This window comes from Blennius ocellaris, assembly GCF_963422515.1.
Source record: "Blennius ocellaris genome assembly, chromosome: 18".
Taxonomy (NCBI): Eukaryota; Metazoa; Chordata; class Actinopteri; order Blenniiformes; family Blenniidae; genus Blennius; species Blennius ocellaris.
In genome coordinates, this window is record NC_137667.1 from 5,331,658 (window position 1) to 5,355,180 (window position 23,523).

Here is a 23,523-nt window from a genome sequence, read left to right on the forward strand (position 1 = left end):
GCGCGAGCATAGCAGGCATAATACAGGGGCCATTTTCTCTTCAATGGACATTAGCATTCATCTATTCAAATCTATTCAGGAGGGAACTGGAGAGCATTGAATCTTTCGAGTGCATCAGATTTCTCCAGTGATGGAAAAAATTGAATTTCTGTAACAGCCTTGGTTGATAGGCTGCAAAACTGAGAAATGAGGAAAAACAAATAGCAGGTCTTCTTGATTTCATTCCCACAGATATTGTTGTGGGCTTTTTTTTTAGTCGTTGGGTTCAAGTATTTTCATTCTTGCAACAGAGATGAAATAGAAATGTGGAGCCTGTTTGTATTTCATAACGTGATGAGAAAGTGCCACGCGGCAAGAAATGCTTCCGACGGCATGAGTGACGTTTTCATTCATGTTGACGGATTTCATCCCATTGACCTACGTTAGATAAACATTTCATTCAATGCACAATATACGCTCATTCTGCAACGAAAGCGTTTCCCCAATGGATTCAATTAAAGATGCCAGTCAAAGAGGAGACTTTTTTTTTTAAAGTGCGAAAGGAAATGAAAAAGGGGGAAGAAATGAATGATGCACCCTGAAGTGAGAACACAGATCTGCCTCTCACTTTGACACAGTTCCACTTGTGTTGCAGGAAGGCCTGCTGCTAACGCGAGGAGATAATTGCTTTGCTAATGGTGATGGGGTGATGAGATTTGCTTGCTTGCTGCAGATGAACACAATTCTATTGTTTTTCCTGCATGTTAGCAACTAATACAGTTAATGAGCTCTTAGAAAGTGGGAGGAAAAGGCTTCTGTTGGCATTCCGGTGCCTTTGGGATCGCTACAGCAGTTATGTGAAGTGGTGTGTGTGTGTGCGTGTGCGTGTGTGTGTGCGCGTGTGTGTGCGTGTGTGTGTGTGTTCACAGCCGGCCAGCTCGCAGGCAACTCCTCTGTCGAGATGTACAAGCAGGTGCTCCTCTCCGGCTGCCGCTGCATCGAACTGGACTGCTGGAAGGGTCGCACCACAGAAGAAGAGCCTGTCATCACTCATGGCTTCACCATGACGACTGAAATCTCCTTCAAGGTAGCACAAAGAGAGGATGGAGACGGGGTTATAGGTGAAGGCTTTGATGGGCGGCAGGGGGAGCAAACGAGGAGGAGGAGGAGAAGGTCCATGTTCCCGTAAAGATGTGTTTTAATGTGTTTCTTTATAGAGCCAGTGAGGGGCATGCTGGGTAATACACCACATGACGTAATGTGCTTTCTGTGCACATGCTCCCTCTGGTTGAACAAATGTCTTGCTCTGTTTCTGTTCAAAAAATAAGAGGAAAGTTCTTTTTTTTTTCCCCACTGAAATAGAAACCATTCGATATTGATGACATCACTTGTCATTTCTCTGTTAATCTTAGTTTCAAAACGTTCTTTTTTGGGGCGGGGATTGGAGGGCGGGGTCGATTAAAGCAATAACTCATGGATTGCCTGCCTACTTAAAACAAACAGTTTCCAGTAAAGTCCATCAAATAGATTGTATAAGAATCATGTGACTTAAGCCGAAATCATTTCAATTAAACCCCCCGAGGCTCACATAAACAGTTTCTCTACAATAATACCTGTTTAAAAGAGTAAAAGTGACTAAAATTTCTTGTTTCCTATGTTTAAAATGTTTTCACTTGATTCTACACATTTTTGCTTAATGTGTTTTTTGCCAAGTAGAAATGTAGGACAAAATATCTATGAGGCACATGTTTTGAAAAAAGAACATATGCTAACTTGTATTAGACTTACCTGTGCAGTGTTAGTATTATTGTGCGCTTCTTTTCTTATCGTTTAAAAGCGAAACGCTTCAGTCGGGTGCTGAAGATCCACTGACTTTGATGAAGAAATGCTCCAGTAACAATCCCATTGGCTAATTCTGCTTCTCTTTGCGAACAGATAAATTGAAATGATCTGTGTGAAGGGTAAACATGCAGAGAATAAATGTGCCCTGTGAAGCATAGACATATTTGATGATGATCACAGTCTGAGGTAACAAACCGTTTCACAATAGAGCGACACAGCTGCATTAGAGGCTTCTTTGCGCATTAGCAGTAGCTTAACGCGGGTCTGACAACTGTGACGAGAGCCCGTCTAAAGAAGAGTTATAATTTTCTGGATTACACACATCCGTATTTGTTGTGTAATTTGAATCAAGCGAGGCAACGGCAGTCTGTACTGACCAAGTATAAAAAAAAAACGGCTCCTGAATTGAGAAACCTCCAGTGACTAATGGCACCGTCGTAATATTCAGCAGGGAGCAAAACATGTGAGACGAATGCATAGAAAAATAATAAAATAAGAGAAGAAACAAAAGGGGGTCTTGCATGTAGCAGATGGCGAATCGTAAAGGACGAGTGTGCACTGAATAGCCCTAAAGAGATTCGCTGAGGGGCAATTAATTGAAGTCTCCAAAGATTGGAGGACAAAAACAAAATGCTTTGAAAGAAGAGGAGGCCATAAAAATCTAATGGCATAGAAAGCGATGGGAGGAAATAAGAGAAATGTGTGTGAATTGATGATTGATGAGTGGGGGAAATTTAGATCTAACGACAGTAACAGAAGAAGTTAAACAAGCGTGATTGAATTAGAGGAAGAGGGAAATGGAGAAAGAGAGGAGAAGGGGGAGATTGAGCAAATGGAAATTAATGCATTGAAGGAACTGACGCTGTCTGTAATAACGATGTAATTTGCTCGAGCAATCAGTGGCTTAGAAATCTGATCTCACATGTAGAACCGGCTCATCCCTCGGCTCTCGGTAACACCACTGTGCTGAAGTTTGTATGTTAGAAGCACTTTGGTGCGCACTATTGATCATGTTCACAGCCTCCAGTGTTAAAATGAAATACGGCTTCACAGAATACCTGCACTGTTGGAAGTGTTGCAATGACAGAGCCATAATAACTGTCAATGTGTGTGTGTGTGTGTGTGTGTGGGGGGGGGGGGGGGGGGGGGGTCTTTACTCCTCTTGCATTGTCTGCAGGTTTTAGATTTAAGTTTAGCAGCAGAATCAAGAAAACCCCAACTCCCAAAAAGTTAGGCTGCTCGATGGCACTAAAAAGGCAATGATTTTTGAATCTCATGAATTTCCAACTGAGCATAGACGATATGGGAATGTGAGACATTTAATCATTTCATTGAAAGCTGAACTGATCTATGGACGTGTTCCCAAGGCCATGTAGATATATGCATTAGTCTTTAATGCGCCGTCACAGAGGTTAAGTATTAATGTTTATTGTGCTCTGAATCTTTATATTTGTAAACTGGTGGGCCTTTCACAGTCTTTAAAGACATTTTTCCTGAAGTTGTTCCACGATTTCTGGATGCAGTCACTGCTTATTTATTATGAAATGCTTCTTTTAGATTCAGCCAATGTTACAAACGTCTTTCCAGTCATTGTAATCATTTGTTGAATTGTCTGCCCTTTGTTTTGCTCTAAAAGGCGTTGATGTCATCAGATTCAACATTAGATAATTTTTCCGAGAAAATTGTTAAAAGTTTCAGTTTCAATACTGAACATGTTATTTGTGTTCTACTGGCTATAACGCCAGTTTCTAATTTAATAGAATAAATACTGTATTTATTATAAATTCTACCTGCTGATTTATTTTTGCCATCAATAAACAAAAGCATGAACCAAGACCAAACCTTGTTGTTTTACACTGTGCAGATCAAGATAACCTCACACCACCTTTAGTGGCTTTATTAAACATATTTACAGCTCAGATTTTTTTATTTGTTCTTGTTTTGTGGATTTCTAGGAGGTGATCGAGGCGATCGCAGAGTGTGCCTTCAAGACCTCACCTTTCCCCATCATCCTGTCATTTGAGAACCACGTGGACTCGTAAGTCAGCGGATCAGTCGGGGGGCCCAGGGTTGTTGATCTTAGTGATGGGTGCTGCTCATCAGTAAACCCTGTCAAATAAGTCTTTTATTGCATTCAGCCACTAAGCTGGAGAGAAGATTGTGATTGGTCCTTTCATCCCTAATGGCTCCAAGGGGATTCTGAGAGCAACATACGAATTCAGTATAGTGATTTTTTTGGGGGGGGTGGAAATAATGCGTGTGTGTGTGTGTGTGTGTGTGTGTGTGTGTGTGTGTGTGTGTGTGTGTGTGTGTGTGTGTGTGTGTGTGTGTGTGTGTGTGTGTGTGTGTGTGTGTGTGTGTGTGTGTGTGTGTGTGTGTGTGTGTGTGTGTGTGTGTGTGTGTGTGATGTCTTTCAAGACCGAAGCAGCAGGCTAAGATGGCAGAGTACTGTCGGTCAATATTTGGAGATGCATTACTGACAGAGCCTCTGGAGAAATATCCTGTGAGTACATAAGATGCACACACACACCAACACGCACACAAAAACAAACATTACATATGCATGCTCTTCTACTCCCATACTACACCCATTTTTCTTTCTTTTTAGCATGCACGCTCATATACCTACAATATACAACTCCCAGGCAGGGAGGGATTCAGACAAAGTGCCCTCAAAAACTGCTTCCTGTACAGATGTACAGGCCGTCTTTAATGTACACACATTGTATGTCTTCATTTCTCTTTTTTTTTTAACACAGAATATTCTGACTGGTTGTCTTCTCCACTCTCCCTCTCCGTCTTTTTCACATATCGCACTGTATCGACATGCCCCCGGCAGCTCTCAAGACGTGTCGTCGCTGTTCATCCTCATTCTGTCACTTCGGGGCACTTTCCTAAATGTTTTTTTTTTTTACACTGTGTCTCTTACTCTTTCCACTTATCTTCGTTCTTCTTTTTTTACACACACATAGCTGTTTACAGAGGCTAACTTTCAATCATTTCACCCTCAGTCGTTTTTATTCCTTCGCGTCACCTTTCCGCCATCACAGGAGAGACTGCAAACGCTTTTTAAAAAATTTTTAAGATTAAATGAAGGTGTTTCATGCTGGAATCTGAACGTGGCTGGTCTTGGTCGCCCTTTATCAGCCTTTCCTCTGTTACCATGGCGACCAGTCAAAAGCTTGCTTTGTCCCTTTGTGGTCGAAAGCTGTTGCCCACCCTCCTCCCTTCCCAAAAGGCGTTTTTGTGTAATGACGCACGCACTTACGTGAAATGTAGACACTTGTGGCACAAGCTCTCCCCTCTCACACACTCCAGACACCTGTAATGGTGTCTGGCTCACACATGAAAACACACCTCTCGAGCACATATATGTACTCCAACATGCCACTTGTTCCCCCTGTGGTATTCACCGGGGACGTCAATGTCCCTGTTGGTCTGACACGATTGAGCAGCTGAAGTTCCCGGCAGTCGGATTGCGGCATTATCTCACACACACAGGGAGCTCCTCCAGCGCAACCGGCTGCCAAACACACCGCCCGCTGAGAATTACAGCCTTCTGACTGGATTTGACATTGAAGTATTATCAGGAAGAAGCCCTTTGAATGGAGTGGCTGAGACAAGGAGGGGTGGTGGTGGGGGTATGATGAGACAGACACCAAGGGAAAAGTTTAGAGAGACAGCCAGAGAAAGTGCCATTGAGGAATGAGATTTCTACCGCTCAGCATGTAATAACAGGGAAAGGTGAGGGCAATGACAACCACTCCCCCCTGGCATTGAGACAGCCGTGTATGGACCGCATCGAATGGGATATCGGCTCCATAAGTCCATCGGGACGGGGGCAGATAGGGTAATATAGCATGATTGGTTCCAGTGCAGCTCAGAGTGAGAATAAAGGGGATTACAGTTTTCATAGGAACATGAGATGCTCCAGCGTCTCCACCACACAAAGCTGGCATTCAGTTTGAACAATGGAGCCTCGTAAAGTGTTGTTGTTTCTTTGTTGTTTTTGAATTTTCCAGTTAAACTGAGAGTGTTGAAAGCACCTAAAATGCTCTACAAATCTGGTTCCTTGCGCGTTTGATTGCGAAAGCAGTATTCGAAAGCAATATTTCTAAATCTGATTCACTGTAATTGCTGGAAAATTATGAAATATTGAGAGAACTATTTGTCTTGCAGTCCTTTTCATCTTGCTGGGACTTAGTTTTAATCTGCAGACGGAGCAGAATTGGCAGGGTGAGAGGTTCTCGTTAGAGGAGAGCAGGCGAGATGGAGAAAAATATGGGCGCGAGAAGAACAAATATAAACTGCTGGAGTGAGAGTAGCCAGTAGACTAACAACGCAATGCATAATGGAGAGATGATTCACCTTTAATCCAAGACTTCATTACTCTACAGTCATTGCGTTTGCAGGCCCACTTATCTTGTGTATTCTGGAGCTTTTGCAATGACAGATACGAAGAGATACATTCCGCTTTTGAAAAGATGCCTGACTTCAAAACGCACCTGAATATGACTGTAATGGACAAACTAATTAATTTTGTGAGAGCGTGACTGTTTGGCTAGATTTAATATCGACATTCCGCTTTGACAAAAGCAGTAATTTCGAGCTTTTTTCTGATGATTTCTAAACAGATTTTTAGTGATAACAAAAAAAAAAAACCCAAGATGACATTTTTGTGTGTGCCTGCCTGGAGTATCCTTCCATTTAGTTTTTTCTATAAAAATCTATGAAAATTCATTCCGCCAAGTTTCCACAGGGCATGTTGACACGTAACCAGGTTTTTACAAAAATTGACATTTCCCCCTCTACGTTTACAAAAAATAAATAAATCTTCATTTATACACCTGGTTTAGAGCTACTATGAGCATTCCGAACCTGCAGGGGGCAGTGTAACGAGGATGCACGAAGCCATGATAGCCAATCAAAGTCCTAGAAAAAATACAATGTCAGGAATTGCGACGTAAATGTCCGTCTACCCCTCTTTAGATGTAAAAGTTAATTTTTACAACCTTATTTTTGCACCCATGTGGTCCCAAAGCTCAATTGGGAAATTACACTTAGAAGACACCTCCTATTATCTTTTTGTGAAAAGTTAATATGCAAATATAATTTATTCATCATTGTTTGCTGCAAAGTGTTTCAAACTTTCCAGCACAATCCACTTTCAGTGCATGCATAATGGATTTTTCAAGTTTTAATAAGGCTGGTTTAATAAGTTTAGCAAGTTAAATATTGACCTCCCGACTTGTGTGCTTGAAATCAGATTTTCAGTGCACAAATCAATCCTTTAGTAGATGAACATTAGTCTTCTTACACGGTGGCACTGTGACTGTCGCTGTCAAAGTCCCAACAGTAGGGACAGGAGGAACATAACAGATTTTATCAGTTATCGTTGGAATTTGGACATACAAGGAAAAATTGTAATTTCCTCGTAAGATTTTGACGTGAAAAATATGAGGAAGTAGGAAGTAAATAAACAGTGACTTCACCTCCTGCAGGAAGCCGTCACAGTTTGGGTGAAATGAAAAAGTACATAAATCTTTCCAACAGGTTTTTTAAAGCTTTTTTGTTTGTTTTTTAACTCAAGGTATATTTTACTTCCTTGTTATTTATGATATAAAAAAAACACTTCAGGAACAATGTTGAACTCATCACAGAGGTGATTCATAGGTTAATTCAATAGGACACATTTGAGTGCAGTTAAGATTTCATGCAACAGCCACTGTCGTGTTTTACTGGATATGTTTGAGGGAAGTTCGGTGCAAACAGGATATATGTTCTTTATTGTATCGTTTCCCAGCAGCAGCGGTAGAAAGGTGCAGTTGGAGGCACGTAGCAGCTGAGAAACTAATTTATTGGAGAGCAAATCTTGGCTGGAGCTGGTGTGTGAATCACTGCTTTCTTGCCCTTTGAGGGAATTCAAGAAAAACTGGGAAATGTTTAAAGGGAGGTTATGTTTACAGCTGATTAGTTGTAAACTCAGTAGCTGTGTGTGTGTTTTTGTGTGTATTCAACATCACTGTCAACTCTCTCGATGGGGAATTATTAATATCACTAAACTATGTAATCCAAAAACAGTGTAACCCATAAATAAATCAAAGATCTGCCCACTTCTGGCTCGTTCCCCTGAGAAAGTGTGCATTTGACGCTGAAGCCCCAGAGCCCCGTCACCCACACCACAACCCCCTCACACAGATAAAGGAGACATCGCCATTCGCGAATAGCGGCCACGAAAGTATGCACACCGTAAGGTGGGATTTTTCCCCTTTAATAACCTGACTTGTCACAACTCTGTGCTCCAGCCATTTTCACTTATTCGTCTGTCACATTTTCACATTGCTTCATCACACATTCATACAAGAGTAACCCCCCCCCCCCAAAAAAAATCCTTCCTCTCAATGTGATATAATGAGTTTTCTCCACCTGTCTCCCTCAGCTGGAGTCTGGCGTGCCGCTGCCCAGCCCCATGGAGCTGATGGGGAAGATCCTGGTAAAGAACAAAAAGAAACACCACAAGACGGATGGAAGCACCAAGAAGAAACTCTCCGAGCAAGTCTCCAACACTTACAGCGACTCTTCCAGTGTGTGCGAGCCCTCCTCCCCGAGCGCGGGTACGACTGCGTTCTCCATCTCACATCTGCCCATCCGCCATTAACAAAGCCATCAAACCATGGCGTGCCCCTGCCGATATGTGCCGCTTTGGGTTTAAAATCGAGCTTATTGGGGTCCATCTGCTCTGTGGACCGAGGCCCCCGATGCCGTCCAGAGACCGGATCGTTCGAGCGAAGCAGTGCTATTGTTTATCATTCGTCATTTTCATGGCACTCTCCATCAGCTGGGGGTATTATTGGCTGTTGCATACACTTTCTGTCAGGCTTATGCACTGCTGGTCACTGGGGCATCCTAAACACTGGCCAGTAACTGCCTGCAAGTGTGTGTGTATGTGTTTGTGTGTGTGTGTGTGTGTGTGTGTGTGTGTGTGTGTGTGTGTGTGTGTGTGTGTGTGTGTGTGTGTGTGTGTGTGTGTGTGTGTGTGTGTGTGTGTGTGTGTGTGTGTGTGTGTGTGTGTGTGTGTGTGTACATCAAGTTGTAACTGTCTCATCTTAATTTATGGATTTTTATATTTTTACAGCCGCTCAGTTGGTTTTATTTTTCTCTTATTCGTTCTGTGCTACTGTCAGTTTTGGCATCAGTTCATAAGTGTCGTGTCGTGTCGTGTCGTGTCGTGTCGTGTGTGTGTGCGTGCGTGTGTGTGTGTGTGTGTGTGTGTGTGTGTGTGTGTGTGTGTGTGTGTGTGTGTGTGTGTGTGTGTGTGTGTGTGCATACAGTTGTATACATTCTTAAAATCTCCCCTCTTCAGTTTATTGCGATTGCAGCTTGAAGTTGCCTTTTTCAAACAACCACACTGCCCCCTGGTGTAGATAACCTGGCAGCACAAGCTGTAAATCCATTGACACTGACCCTTCAAAGTCATTAACCCTCTGAAAAGACTCATTATGGGAAGATCAATGATCAGAGCGAGAGAAAGCACCACCCTTAAATGAATTTTCAGTGCAGGAAAGTAAGACGACACTGCAAGGGAGTCAAGCTGTAATTTCTAAATGTTAAGGACCTAGAAAAGCAAATGGTTTTTGTTGTTTGTTTTAATTTTTTTCATTTCACAGGTTCAACTAAAGACGAGATGGCAGATTCTTCACAGCCGTCTGAAGGCGCCGAGCTTAACCTGAGACCACAGGGCAGAAAGTCTATTGGTGAGTCATACATATGACATGAATAGAGACTGCAGTCTTCACTGGAGCTCATTAGGCAGCTGGAGAAGCTATAGGTCAGCTCAGCCTTTGCACTGTTGAAATTAATTCCCTCTGTCGGCGTGACCTCGGATTCAGTCGGAAATGTAGAGCAGATCCGTCATTATGTGGGCGCAGAGCCTGGGTCGAGCTCAACCAACAGTGATAAAATTAATTTCCTTCATCCACAAGTTTGTAAGCTGTCAGCTCAAGCATAATTAGTGTTTTATGCTTAATGAAGGCAGCTGATTTTAAAACTCTGGGATCAAAAATTATCCAATAACAGTATTTCGCTATTTGAAGGCTGTCAAATCAATGTGAAAGTCAGGGTTGCATTCCCAAACATAACATTTTGTATTTGACAACTAAAACTGCAAACTGTGATTTGAAATGTAAATTCGTGTTCCAGGTGAAGTGGAGGTGGAAAGTGAGGATGAAGATGATGACGATGACGACTGTAAAAAGGGGTCGATGGATGAGGTCTGGTGATGCGAGACACTTACTCATTAGTGTATTTGTTTTGTGTTGAAGTCCACGTTTGATATTGACTGATAATAATTACCACTGATCTCTCCACAACCCTGAATAAGGAGATTATCTTCGTGGCAACAAGTTCATGAATTCTCATTAGTCGTGTGACTCATTCGGACTGGCCTTTCGGTAAATCATTGTGCGGCTTTGGATTCGCATATTAATTTGCCTGTGTGTTTTTGCAAACAGGGCACAGCGGGCAGCGAGGCCTTCGCCACTGAAGAAATGTCCAACCTGGTGATCTACATCCAGCCTGTCAAGTTTAACAGCTTCGAGAGTTCCAAAAGTACGTCGCAATGACGAACTGCTGTGAACTGTATGTCAGAAGAAAAATGACACCCACGGGGTGGATTTGCTGCTGGGATGGGAGTTTATATTACCCTTTGGTGTATTATATTCCCACCTTATTTTTACCCCAGGGGTGCATATATAAACTATACATGTGTTTCCTGCATAGTGATTGGAACTTCTTCACCCAGCAGGCCAGACTGAATAATGTCAAATATTGTCTTTAAATCCCCTCTCACACACTGAGAGTGAACCTCCTGCTAATGACTCCAAGCTCACGCTGCTCACATCATTCGGCTTGTACCAATTAAAGTCTTTTGTTGGATTTCCTCCATTTTTAAAGGGTGTCGCTGTTGCCTGATTCATACACATGAGATGTCATTTGTTGACAGGTGATGGCTTTTAGTTAGAAAGTTTCTGTTATGCAGCCTTTCATTTTGTAAAACACAGATTTGAGTTTTAATTTAGGCAAAAAAAATAATTTTCCAACTCATCAATGTATTTGTTCCATTTTTCTGGAATTTTCATTCTGAACTAGTTGATGATGTGTGGACTCTTTGATGGAGGAGACGTTTTTTTTTAATTCGAGTGAAGATATTGCTTGATGACAGTATGAGTTTATGCAGCTCAGGCGACAAGAACTTGTACTTGATGATTCATATTTCATTCTTTCTACCCACAGAGATCAATCGCAGCTACCAGATGTCATCCTTTGTAGAGACCAAAGCTTTGGAGCAACTGACTAAATCCCCAGTCGAGTTTGTGGAGTATCCTTTTCTGACTTTTCATGAAGAAATACTACATACGTAACACAACTCACAGTCTTGAAATAGGCTCTTTATGTGCTATAATTGTTTTCTCTTCCTTTGATATATTGTTGTAGACACACAAAACACTTTCAGCTGAAAGGAATTAGCGTCAAAGTGAATATAATTTCCATCCAGGTCTGGAGAGGTGAGAACGTTCCCCTTAAGCAGGTTAGATGTATCAGGATTAAGGTGAAGGCTGATCCATTATGTGTGTGTGTGCTACTGTTTCATTCAGGATGTTTTGATTTTTATTCATTCTACTAAAAGTGTACATTCACTATATACTGTACTTGCTCCCTCTCTCATGTTAAAGATTCACAACGCCTGTTACTAATGTACTGCAGATGCATTGGTTAATACTCATATCACTTACTCTGTTGCCAAAAGCAGCCAATTATTCATTTTTTTCTTGATCATAAGCAAATCAGCCTGAAATGTTGCGTCCATCTCAGATTATTGTCTCAGAATTTACCGTTTTTTTTTACGGGACCACTTAAGATTGAGAGGATAATTATAGCATATAACTACCCATTTGTCCATCCAAGCTTAATTTTTTGTATTCTTGCTCACTTAAATAAATAATCTTCACTGACCATGTAAATCGAATTTAGTAAATGCCGTCATTTTCGGCATTCATTATGTGCATCAGCTGTTGTTTTTTTATTTCCCTCTTGGTTATGGGGACTTCGCCTTAACCAGCTGTGTGCAGATACAACAAGATGCAGCTGAGCAGGATCTACCCTAAAGGCACTCGAGTGGATTCTTCAAACTACAACCCTCAGCTCTTCTGGAACGCTGGCTGTCAGCTCGTGGCTCTCAACTTCCAGACCATCGGTGAGGACGGGCCAGCAAACGCACCTCTACGTTTCTCATCAACAGCTTTATTCACATTGTCTGCATTTGAAACCTTAAGTTTTTGTCAATATCTCTCTTCAGATCTGTCAATGCAGCTAAATCTGGGCATGTACGAGTACAACGGTAAATGTGGCTTCAGGCTGAAACCGGAGTTCATGAGACGTCACGATAAGCACTTTGATCCTTTTGCCGAGAGCACAGTTGATGGGATAGTGGCCAATACGCTGTCTGTAAAGGTGTGTGCAAAGTCTCCAGTCGACTTTTCTGTCCCCGTGTAGCTTTGTCTGAGTTTTATTATACACTCCCCTCTTTTGCTTTTTCGCTTCCAGATCATCTCCGGCCAGTTCCTGTCAGATAAGAAAGTGGGAACGTACGTGGAGATGGACATGTTCGGCTTGCCGGTGGACACGAAGAGAAAAGCCTTCAAGACCAAGACCTCTCAGGGCAACGCTATCAACCCTGTGTGGGAGGAGGAGGCTATTGTTTTCAAGAAGGTGAGGCAGTGATTTAGTTTCAGAACATTTTTTCATTTTCATTTCAACTTGAGGATGGGATATGATATTGGTGTTTGAAAATGATGAAGCAAATATACTGACGCTCGCCTTTTTGTGCCTTTTTATTATGCTCTTCTTAGGTTGTGCTGCCCACTCTTGCTTCTCTGAGAATAGCCGTGTTTGAAGAAGGAGGGAAGTTTATTGGCCACCGTATCATTCCTGTCTCAGCCATCCGTCCAGGTAAAAACAATGTTCATTCACGGCCGCTGTTGCTTTTAGAAAGCAAAGAAAAGAAAATTACCATATTAGTCTGCATATAAAACCACCTCATATTTGAGAAAAAAAACATTTTGTAGACCATATCTTGTATTTATAAAGACACGATGTATATTTAAAAAAATAAAGACATTAAAAACGCTTGAGGGTTGAGGGTTAAATTCCGATCAATGCAGTTCCTCAAAATATATGAAAGCAAAATGCATCTTTAGCCTTTGTATTTTAGAAATCCAGCTGTAAAAATATTTTTTTAAGAAGCTAAGGATGTCATGAATGGCTCCAAACCATTGGAAAGAAGAACATTTAGCATCCGCTGTAGTCAAGTATACTTGTGTGTTGTTTTTTTCTGTGACATGAGCTGATAATGTGACACCCTGCAGGCTATCACTACATCAGTCTGAGGAATGAGAAGAACCAGTCCCTGACGTTGCCCACGCTGTTTGTATATGTTGAAGTGAAAGACTACGTCCCTGACACGTTTGCAGGTAAATAGTATAAAACACGGCTGTAGCAGAAATACAACGGTTTTACAAGTGCATCGCAATCAGTGCTGTTTTTAAACTGCGTCCCAGATGTCATCGAGGCTTTATCCAATCCCATCCGCTACGTCAACCTGATGGAGCAGAGAGCCAATCAGCTGGCTGCCCTCACACTGGAGGAGGGAGGAGAGGAAGAGGGCGACAAAGAGGTGAACTATCTCCATTAAAGTTTGAAGAATAAAAGAACAAAGCGACCAGTGAATGTAGTCTTGAGGCAAACTTTAAAAACCCACATCCACCAGAGCGAGTGCTGTGAGAGGACGGCTTATGAATCACCACTGGTGCTCACCACAGATATAATCCGCAGACTTAAAGCCGTTTCTCATTCCCGGTCGGCCATGATAAACTGCACTGCATCTACAGGCGCTGCAGTATTGTTGCTGCATTTCATCAAGTTTTGTCAAACATCCACCTGCAGCGTCAGATAGCAGGTTTTTTTTTCTCACATGAAGTCTGTTGTCGTGGTTCAAGAAAGCAGATAGAATCAAACACTGCAGATAGGAACGCTCTTTCTACATGTTTGATGTTTTAAAGAGTTACTCAAGTTACTCCCAATGGTAGTATCCATCCCGACTGATGTGGAAATGTGGCTGTGATATGTGAGGAAACGGGTGAATGTGATGGAATGCGTACAGAAAAGACCGCACAATATCATGTAATAATCCATTTACCGAATTTCACCGCGATTAAAAATGTATCATCAAGATCAAAATGATTGATAGCTGCAATGTGCAAAAAATATTGTAATTTCCAACAGTAAATTCTTAACAAAGAAGTACATTTCGCTTAATTTAATCTGTGAAATCAACAGTTAAAATCAAAATTTGTATCTTTACACAAATACATCTAGTATTGAAGACAATACAGTGACATTGTGATAAAAAAAAATTTTTTCCAAACATGAATTATCTCACTAATGTGAGCCAAAACACCAAATACTACAATACCCATAAGCCATCAATGTTCCCAAGCACCACACATGAATAGAATGAAGATATACAAAGCCACAAATAAGCTCACTTTACTTAGATTTTGTTTTTCGAGTACAAAAAGAAAGAATTTTGAAAGTTTGCTTACTTAAAAAGTCTTCTGTTGAGCCAAAATGAGTTAAAAAAAAAAAAAAGTTAAGATATATACTCCTGAATTTGTCAGACATTTGTCAAGTGTAATGGCTTGTGTCACAGGGAAAAGATTAATTAAAAAAATGTGTCTGATTCCATTGGGGAAAACATAGAATTACTTGAATTATTTTACACAAACTGACGTAATTGACTCCATTCATGACTGAAAGTTTGAAACTGAGTTGACCTTTAACTTTCACACATACGTCAGTTTGAACGTCACCTAAATGTCAAGCAGCGCAAAGATTTGAGCAAGTCTTGCCCGTTTTTATAAAAAAAAAATTGACATACAAGGAAAGGTCAGGGTGCAAACTGCGCTAATGAGTCATTATGTTCAACAATAATAGCAGGAGGAATGATTTTCCCAGAAAAGTTGGTTCATGTGAAGGGAACTGAGAGCACAGTGAGGGTCTCGGCTGAACGGCTCAGTTCAAAATGGATTTGACTGGAACAAGTAGCGGAGGATTGATGTAGGTGCATTACAACAGGGAGCAGACAAAAGGATGATATCTGAGAGGAGGCGCGAGAGCAATTTCTAAGATTGAGGCAGAGATAAATGCAGGATGAGAGGCACAACGGGACTCGGTTATCTGGGGTTATTAGAAAAAGGGGGTTGGGAAGAAAGGTAGTTCCTGGGGGACTTCTTTTATCCGTTTTTGCCAGCTGATGCGATTACCCACGAGGCGGGCCGACAGTGGGATGTTTCCTGTTGTGACCATGGCAACAGTGAGCCAAGGCGGCAGCGGCGTGCCGCGTAAAGTGCTGAGAACTCGGGGAGGGGAGGAAAGGGATGTGGCAAACACGACTAGAAACAGCGGTGATTTAAAATCACATTGAGGTTGGAGAGATAAGAGCGTGGAGGTTCGAGCGAGCCAACGGGAAATTAAGCGCCGCCACAGGAAGCCATGCTGAGAGTGGGCTACCAGAGCTATGTCTACAAACTCTCGTGCAGGACACAGGTGCAACAAGTGATGGTCTGAAAAGAAATGTGGCTGCTGGTGTTTTTTTTTTTTCTCTTATCACCACTCATAAGCATCTCAGAACAGGATCATGTGTTATATTTCTTTTTCTGCATTGATAGCGTGTTGTAAAGTGGTGTAATAGTGATTGGTGTGACATCACATCCAGTTTTCTCTGTGACGGCCAGGTGGAAGCAGGGAGCGACGCCCCCGCAGAGTCCAAGGTGGACCAGAGGGTGATGACGCCCGCGGAGAACGGACTGAGCCACACGCCCATCATTGCCCCGAAGCCCCCTTCACTGGTCGGCCACCAGCCTCAGTCCGCAGGTACTGGCAGACCGACACATGGGCACACTGCATTGAAATGAAAACAGTTAATTTTACATGATACTAGATGACAGCACAGTCTTATTCCAAATATGTAACTAAAGTACTGTGACCTAAAATGAATATATAAATGTATTTAATTATTCTGTACCGTGCAACTATTTTGAGTGCCATGTTTTGGATGAAAAAGAAAAGAAAAAAAAAACCTTCTGAGATCTTTCTCAAGAGAAAAAAGAAAAATATTTCACTAAAACACTATGCGACCAATTGTGAACTCATCAAGGGGAATTTGTGTTTTTGGGTACCAGGCTCATTGAAACCGACAGTGAAAACTGAAGACATCATTCAGAGTGTCCTCACTGGTAAGGTTTTCTTCATTTAAAGCATTTCGAGCAGGTTCCTCTCTCTGATATTGAAAATCTGTTTTCACCTTAATTTGTGCGATATTAAGTGATGGGCAGGACTGCAACTGGCCAACTGAGACTGCGAACAGTTTTATTTTATGAACTTTCCCCTGCCAGTTTGTGTGCTCAGTAAAAAGTGTGATTAAAGTTACACAGTATTACAGAGCAAATAAAATGAAAGATCATGTTACAGGTGCACCTTACTATAGCTTTTAATTCCAATTGAATCTGAGTTGAGAAATGTTTTCTCCCAACCCCGTCCCTGTGCCCTGCGGTGTGTGTGTGTGTGTCCTCAGAGCTGGAGGCTCAGACGGTGGAGGAGCTGAAGCAACAGAAGGGCTTCGTCCGGGAGCAGAGAAAACAGTACAAGGAGATGAAGGAGCTGGTCCGGAAACACCACCGCAAGACCAGCGAGCTGATCAAGGAGCACACGGCTCGCGTGTCCGAGCTGCAGAGCCAGCACCAGCGGCGGCGCTCTGCCCTGCAGAAGAGCCACAAACGAGATGGTAAGAAAAGGTAGGTAGCCGTTTCACTCCTGTGTCTCGAGATGTCTCGCTCCTGTTCGTGTCGTTCTTCAGAAGTTCAGAGGGAATCCAAACAAGACACTTTAACAGAACGATGAGTAACAAACAAACAAAAAGAAAATCCTGCAAGTAATTGGAGATTAAACATAACTTCGCAAGCCTTTACTAAAACAAAAAAAAACACTCATAAACACATTTTGGTTACCCTTACCGCCTGCACTCGCTCTGCAGTCTGTTCATACATGAAATTCACAGCTTGAACGAGAAGCATTTCTTGGCATCTTTGAAAGTCATTATTTAAAAAAAAAAAAAAAGAAAATTGTGAATTTTCTTCGTTTGACTACAAGAGAAGACAGCATAAACAATCTTCTCTCATTTCCCTAAATTCTTTTTAATGGAGCTCTATGCTCATTCTTCTTTCATTATTTCTGTCTGCCACAGACTAATAGTTCATTCTGCATCTGGCGCCGCTCAAAAAACAAGCACACTGAAGCCAGAAGTTACCCTCAAAGAGCGAGACTTAGCTCCACACAGAATATAAATGAAAGGCTCAGACTCAGTCCAGGCCTCAGGGAGCCTCGGGGAGTTTCAGAGCCCTCAGGAGTGTCCATCACACACTGAAGAGTCAGTTTTCAGTCCACAGTGGAGATTACAGGCCCCTCAGCCTGTGTGGACCTCGGAGGGGCGTTCTTGGAGGAAAATAGCACATTTCACACAAGTCACTTTCTTGTCTTCAAATATGAGCAGTGTTTTGGCACCTCTGCCAGAGAAAGTTCTCTTTGTGAAAAGGATATTACTTTATTGATCGTGAGAATATTTGATGCCATATCTGTTGAAATATGTACGTTGGCGTGAGAAATGCGTGGATCTCCCATAATCATGCATGAACATTTCATCTGATCTAAGTTTCATGTATGCACAGACAAAACATAATAAGACTTAATCTACAAAAGCAAATGGTAAATGTCATATCTTTATTAAACATATGGAAGTAAAGCTTTTGGCTAATGAGGTCTAAAATTTGAACTTCAGTGAATGAAACTATATTTGAACTCGGTTACTTGACTATTAAAAAAAAAAAAAATTGATGGTCGTTTCTCACAAGAAGCATCTGACAATATGAATCATGTCTCACAGAATGGAGCTCTTCAAAGACCTTTCCATCAGTCACCATTGATTTACATGAGACAGGAACGGGGTCAATAACGTAGCTCATTGCAGTTTTACAAATTGTCCACTGGAAGATATATGACTCGGCTGGGGAAACTCTCCAGAAGTAAGCACCAAGCAAAGTACAAAGGAACAAAACAGATTGCACAGCTAAAGAAAGGAGAAGCTTCCAAGTAATTGGATCAGTTTTACCACTCTGTGCAAAAGTCAACTATGTGCATGATGTTGAATTTGCACGATGGAATACGTGAGGAAGGAAGCCACTGTTTTCCAAAAACAAACATGTCTGAAGGTGATAAAACACCACTTTAACAATTCACAATGCTACTGCAGAGACGGTGGACTGATCAAACAATGGCTAAATTGTGCAGCGTGTGTGTCGTAGAAGGTTACTTACTGCATTCCGGCATTATTCTTAAAAGATTTGTTGTTTAAGAGCCGGGGATCTATTGCTACCATTAAAGCAAGTGTGAATTCCCAAGTTTAATCAGATGGATTCGACGATGAAGTCAGAGTGGCTGCTCATCTACTGACGTTCAGTAGAAGCTGTGTGACACAGCAGGACACAACAACCCCGAACATGGAAATCTACTAAAAGAAAAGAAAAAACAGTTGTTGAAGGAGGGGACAAAAATGCTGTAAAATGAGCTTGATAAAGTGGATTTCCTATCATTTTACCTGAACTGAACCAGTTCTGTCAGTCAGAATGATTCAAAACTTCTTATGTTGCTGCTAAAAGAGATTTGTCCAATCCTTAAAGTCAAAGTTTACGTTATTCAAGCGACACTGTAGATGGTCATTGACGCTTGTCTATAGTTTGAACTAATTAATTCACAAATCCTTGAAATTACAAACAGTTCACACACTTTTATCAGCACATTGCATTTATCCACAGAGGGAAGGTGGAATATCAAATATCACGCTACTGATGTTTAAACAGCCCTTTTAACCCGTGTACACTTTGTTTTTCTCTGTGTGCATCTGGGCCGTTATCTCTGTCTGCAGCCGATCCGAACAGTCCCTGTCAACACTGGACCAGGAACTGGGTGATCTGGACCAGGAATGCAACCAGAGGCTGTCCGAGCTGAAGGAGCAGCAGCAGCAGCAGCTCCTCACCCTTCGACAGGAGCAATATTACAGCGAGAAATACCAGAAACGAGAGCACATAAAGCAGGTGGGATGTCACCGACGCACAGAACGCACACACGTACGGGTCACGGCCAGCTCAGCTGGCAGTCAGTCTATCGATCGGATTATTTATAAAGCAGGCCATTTGTTATGGAATCTATTTTTAAATGAATCAATAAATAACCTGAGATAAAATGGGAGAACATGCCAGCAAGATAAACGAATAACAATAGCTGCAAATATAAGCCCACAATATGAGGACAGAATATTCATTAATTCAAAGAAATAAAGCTGAATTGAAAGAACTTGCTTTTAAAAACATCAACACTTTCTGCAGCATCGGGTATTCATTCAGACTCAACTAACAATTTTTTTATTTCAAAATTAAAAGGAAACATATTCATGCTTGGAAGAAGCATACCCCAGACCCTGACATTTGTTTGCTGTCGCTTCAACCTTATTGACATATTGGAAATTATGACAGTACTTTAAAATACACAATTTAACTTAATTCATGTAGAAAAAACATTTTGCATGCAACCCAGATTCAAATAAAATCTATTAATTAATCTATTTTAGGAAAAACTTTAAATCAAATGCATGTACTGAAGGGTAAAATGAAAAAAACATTTATGTAATAAGAGATGAATTAAAAAGATAAAATAAGCTCCATTAAAAATCATAGGAACAACAGTGATAATTGCATGCTGTATGTGAAGATATTTTAAATGAGTTGTATGTAACAAAGAGTAAAAACAGATTTTGTCATTGTCTATGGATTCAAACAGCTGTAACAATATTATTTTGCAGCGTAAATCACTGTTTGTTTTTTTTTATATCATTGCATCACACCAATTGTATTTCTAATACTGAATATGTGTGCTGCCAATCTCTCTGTAACAAATAAGATAAAAAAAAAAAAAAAAAAACGTTTTGAGGTCATTTTAATTAGCACAAATGCAACGTAGGCAGTCTCAGTAGTCGTAGTCCCACAAAGACAGTACGTGTAATCATACGTAATATAAACAAGCAGGCAGATGGCACATGCAGACACGAGCCTGTCCTAACTTGCTTTGGACGAGATAATGCTGACAGTCTGTTGCTTGTTCTGGAGCTCAGAAAAGCGTGCACGGACTAACTATGTCAAGCAAATAAATAAAGCAATCCTCTTATCTCCAGGTCGTTTCCCTGTGGGATCACTTTGCTGCTTGTGCTCATGTTGTGCTGTAGATGTTAGGGGGGGGGAATTATGTCTTCTGCTCCAGTGCATGTGCACAGTGAGCACGGGCAACAAGCATGAAGTAGTTTGTGTCACATAGCCGATCTGAGTGTTGTATATTATCTTGAAGTGTGTGTCTTATGTCCCTTTTTGTCTCTCTCTCTCTCTCTCTCTCTCTCTCTCTCTCTCTCTCCAGCTGGTTGAGAAGCTGACCAGTATAGCAGAAGAATGCCAGAGTGCTCAGCTGAAAAAGCTCAGAGACATCTGTGAGAAGTAAGACTGCACCAGCAGCTCAACCTTTTACCAAAAGCAATGGCATTTTCATTCTGCACTGTCCTTTATTTTCACCACCAACAGAGAAAAGAAGGACCTAAAGAAGAAAATGGACAAGAAGCGGCAAGAGAAGATCAACGAGGCCAAATCGAAAGACAAGAATGTAACAGAGGAGTAAGTGAAAACGTTGGGAGTCCAGCATGGCCACTAGATGTCGCTAGAGGCTAAAGATTGTGTTCAGTTTCAACAGTGGTCTTGGTTTGATCCTGAATCTCTCCCCACAGAGAGAAGTTAGAGATCAACAGATCGTTTGTCAATGAGGTGGTGCAGTATATCAAACGGGTGAGCATCATCCAAAATAATGATTTTCCTCTTTCCAGCTGTAGGTGTGCGGCATATCATATGTAAATGCTTTCTGCTGTTTGTTAAGCTGGAAGATGCACAGAGTAAAAGACAGGAGAGGCTGCTGGAGAAGCACAAGGACGTCCGCCAACAGATCTTAGACGAAAGGCCAAAAGTAAGTCATTTTCTGGTAATAATACAGTTTGACTGAATGAAACTTGAAGTTCAGCTTTTCACATTGCACACACTGGTTTTTAACCCAAATGCAGTCAAATGTCCACATGTAGCATCATTTCAGCCTTTCTTTTCTGCAGAATGACCATCACAGTCATATCATATCATTCCTTTATTTCTGCTCTGTAATTTGTTTTGAGATTACACTATTTAACTGTGGTTGTAAACAGTAACTACCCCATCCTTTTTAGCCAATATATTCCCTCCATTTGCTTAATTATTCTTATTACAATACAGATTTATAAATCTGCATAATAATAATCTCTAATTATACACTCTGTTTGCCTCTCTCAGTGATTAAAGCCCCTTCATCAGCAGACCAGAAGAAAATATATCAAAAGGTTCTTTTCAATTATAAGAATAGAAAAGCTGCCAATTCTCAGTTGAAACTAATGCGACACATTCAGCTCTAAAAATGATTTGATAAAAAAAAAAAACACACAAGCATTTTATCTTTGAATCATCGCTTTTCAATTTTGTCATTTCTGCACAAATGACACTCTTTGTAAATGCATTTTCAGAACAAGCAGTCAAAAGTGCCTCAATACTTATTACATAGTTCAACCACTAGGTGGTAATCTGGGGTAGGTTTAGTGAGACTCAGTGTTGGCTGCTTGTGATTTCTTTGCAGAAAACACCTCTGATAACCATGTTGAGGTAAGATTAGTATAGTCGCATCAAATTAAAATATAGAGTGAGGTGTTGCCTCTTTGAATCTTGACTTTGATATAACAAGTGTTCATTCAAGAGGCATGCTTGCTGCGTATGATTGTGATATATGATGTGCATTACACCGAGGTTTACGACGACGCTTGTTGAAAGCTGATTGTTGCCTTTTAGCACAGAGTCTACATGCTGCAGATGCTTTAGTCCTTCAACAGTATTGATGTGGGAGTAGAGTGGGTGCTTCAGTCTGATTATTCAAGGTTCAGCATGACTTCCTGATTGAGTTGCACACTTCCAAATCGTGTCATTGTCGCCATCATTGTAGGACGGTTGTGCAGCTGAGGAGCATGGTAAGAAGCCTCTTGCATCCTTGTGTTGAGCACTAATATAGCATAAATTCAATCGCATTAACGTAGAGGCTTTTAACAAAAATCTGTGCATTGCATTTGTCTTTTGGCTTTATTGGCATTATTAACATGTTTAAATTTGGAGTTGGTTGAACTGTGTAAAGGGAGATCTTGTCCCAGCGCATGTTCTATTAATGTGCCCTTACACCAAAGAGAAAAACAGAATGAATCCAACCATGTAACGATGATAATGAGGTGTATAAATCAGGCTGGCATATATAGTGAGAGCTGTAGGAGTCACAGGATCTGCCATGTCTCTCTGTGTCAAATGAAGAGCCTACTGTGCATTCATCCTATCTAACTCACGACGTTGTGTCTTTTAAAGACGGACATGAATCAGAAGTCGCCTGTTGGAGACAGCTCCATATCCACCCACACTCTAAGTGACAGCTCCTTGTTCCTTTGAAACCACTCGGAGCCGAGTGTGGGAGGTGTAGTGCAGATATTCAACCCAACGGCTCACATTCAGCAGGTCCCCCACATTGTTCCGAATAGCTCCAGTCAGGAGAAATGAAGTATTGAGAGTAAAATGTAGTCGCTTGGTAGTATGTTGAGGTGAGAGAGAAAGTCACATTTTTTTTTGCTTTCTGAAGCATCCATGTGTTTTGTAAATCGCTCGTGTGAAGAGCTCTTCTTGTGCTGCGGTGCCCAGCTTCATCTTTGGTGCAGCTCCTTGTGCTTCTTGCCAATAACACAGCGATTCCAATTTCAATCAACACTGACTTGCAATGAACTGTTTGTTTAAGTGCCATCAGAGTGTAATTTACTACACACGCGCAAGAAACGGGTAAAGTGAATTGCTGCTGCTGCCGCTTGCTTTTGTTGCAGTGGGATTTTATTCTCTTCGGAAATGCTGTGTACTCCCCACAAAATTCACCCACTGCTACCAAAAATCTGGACTGTGGCAAATTTAATTCTCCTGGAGGAGGCTATTACATGGTAATCAGCTATCTCTGCAGTATCTGTTCTCATGGAACAGATCAGTCATCTGTATGCAAAGTACAGTGCCGTCAGAAGACAGGCAGCAGAAAATATTCAAGCTCGAACATTTAATGTGTTATCTTCACACTTCTGCTTGAGATCCATTCGTCCTTTAGCAAGGTTTTTAGCCAACATGGGTTCTCCAGGCACTGGATTGGATCCAGCTGACTATGGTTGAAGGCAGGGTTCATGCCGGAGAGGTCTCCAGTCCATCACAGAACAAACACAGACAGATAGACAATCACATTCATACCTATGGGCAGTTTAGCATCACAAATTATCATCAAACGCCTGTTTTTGCCCCGTGGGAAGTAGAAATGTCATGCATGAACAAGGAGAACACGCAAACTCCATATAAAAGGGCC

The 23,523-nt window shown here is 41.4% G+C and overlaps 1 protein-coding gene across 1 annotated transcript in view; it reads left to right on the forward strand.

Moving 5' to 3' along the window:
- The window catches only part of plcb1l (phospholipase C beta 1-like), a gene marked incomplete at its 5' end in the record, with an annotated part of 110,584 nt that overhangs the window by 77,500 nt on the left and 9,561 nt on the right, over positions 1-23,523 (forward strand). The window contains 22 exons of the mRNA XM_080514485.1: positions 909-1,066; positions 3,777-3,859; positions 4,240-4,324; positions 8,261-8,435; positions 9,489-9,575; positions 10,021-10,091; positions 10,332-10,428; positions 11,113-11,197; positions 11,949-12,073; positions 12,176-12,330; positions 12,424-12,588; positions 12,729-12,828; positions 13,245-13,349; positions 13,437-13,552; positions 15,672-15,810; positions 16,119-16,172; positions 16,511-16,730; positions 18,914-19,082; positions 20,452-20,528; positions 20,613-20,702; positions 20,813-20,870; positions 20,959-21,045. Of these exons, the coding sequence (XP_080370611.1) occupies positions 909-1,066; positions 3,777-3,859; positions 4,240-4,324; positions 8,261-8,435; positions 9,489-9,575; positions 10,021-10,091; positions 10,332-10,428; positions 11,113-11,197; positions 11,949-12,073; positions 12,176-12,330; positions 12,424-12,588; positions 12,729-12,828; positions 13,245-13,349; positions 13,437-13,552; positions 15,672-15,810; positions 16,119-16,172; positions 16,511-16,730; positions 18,914-19,082; positions 20,452-20,528; positions 20,613-20,702; positions 20,813-20,870; positions 20,959-21,045 (2,501 nt within the window). The remainder of the gene's footprint in view (positions 1-908; positions 1,067-3,776; positions 3,860-4,239; positions 4,325-8,260; positions 8,436-9,488; positions 9,576-10,020; positions 10,092-10,331; positions 10,429-11,112; positions 11,198-11,948; positions 12,074-12,175; positions 12,331-12,423; positions 12,589-12,728; positions 12,829-13,244; positions 13,350-13,436; positions 13,553-15,671; positions 15,811-16,118; positions 16,173-16,510; positions 16,731-18,913; positions 19,083-20,451; positions 20,529-20,612; positions 20,703-20,812; positions 20,871-20,958; positions 21,046-23,523) is intronic.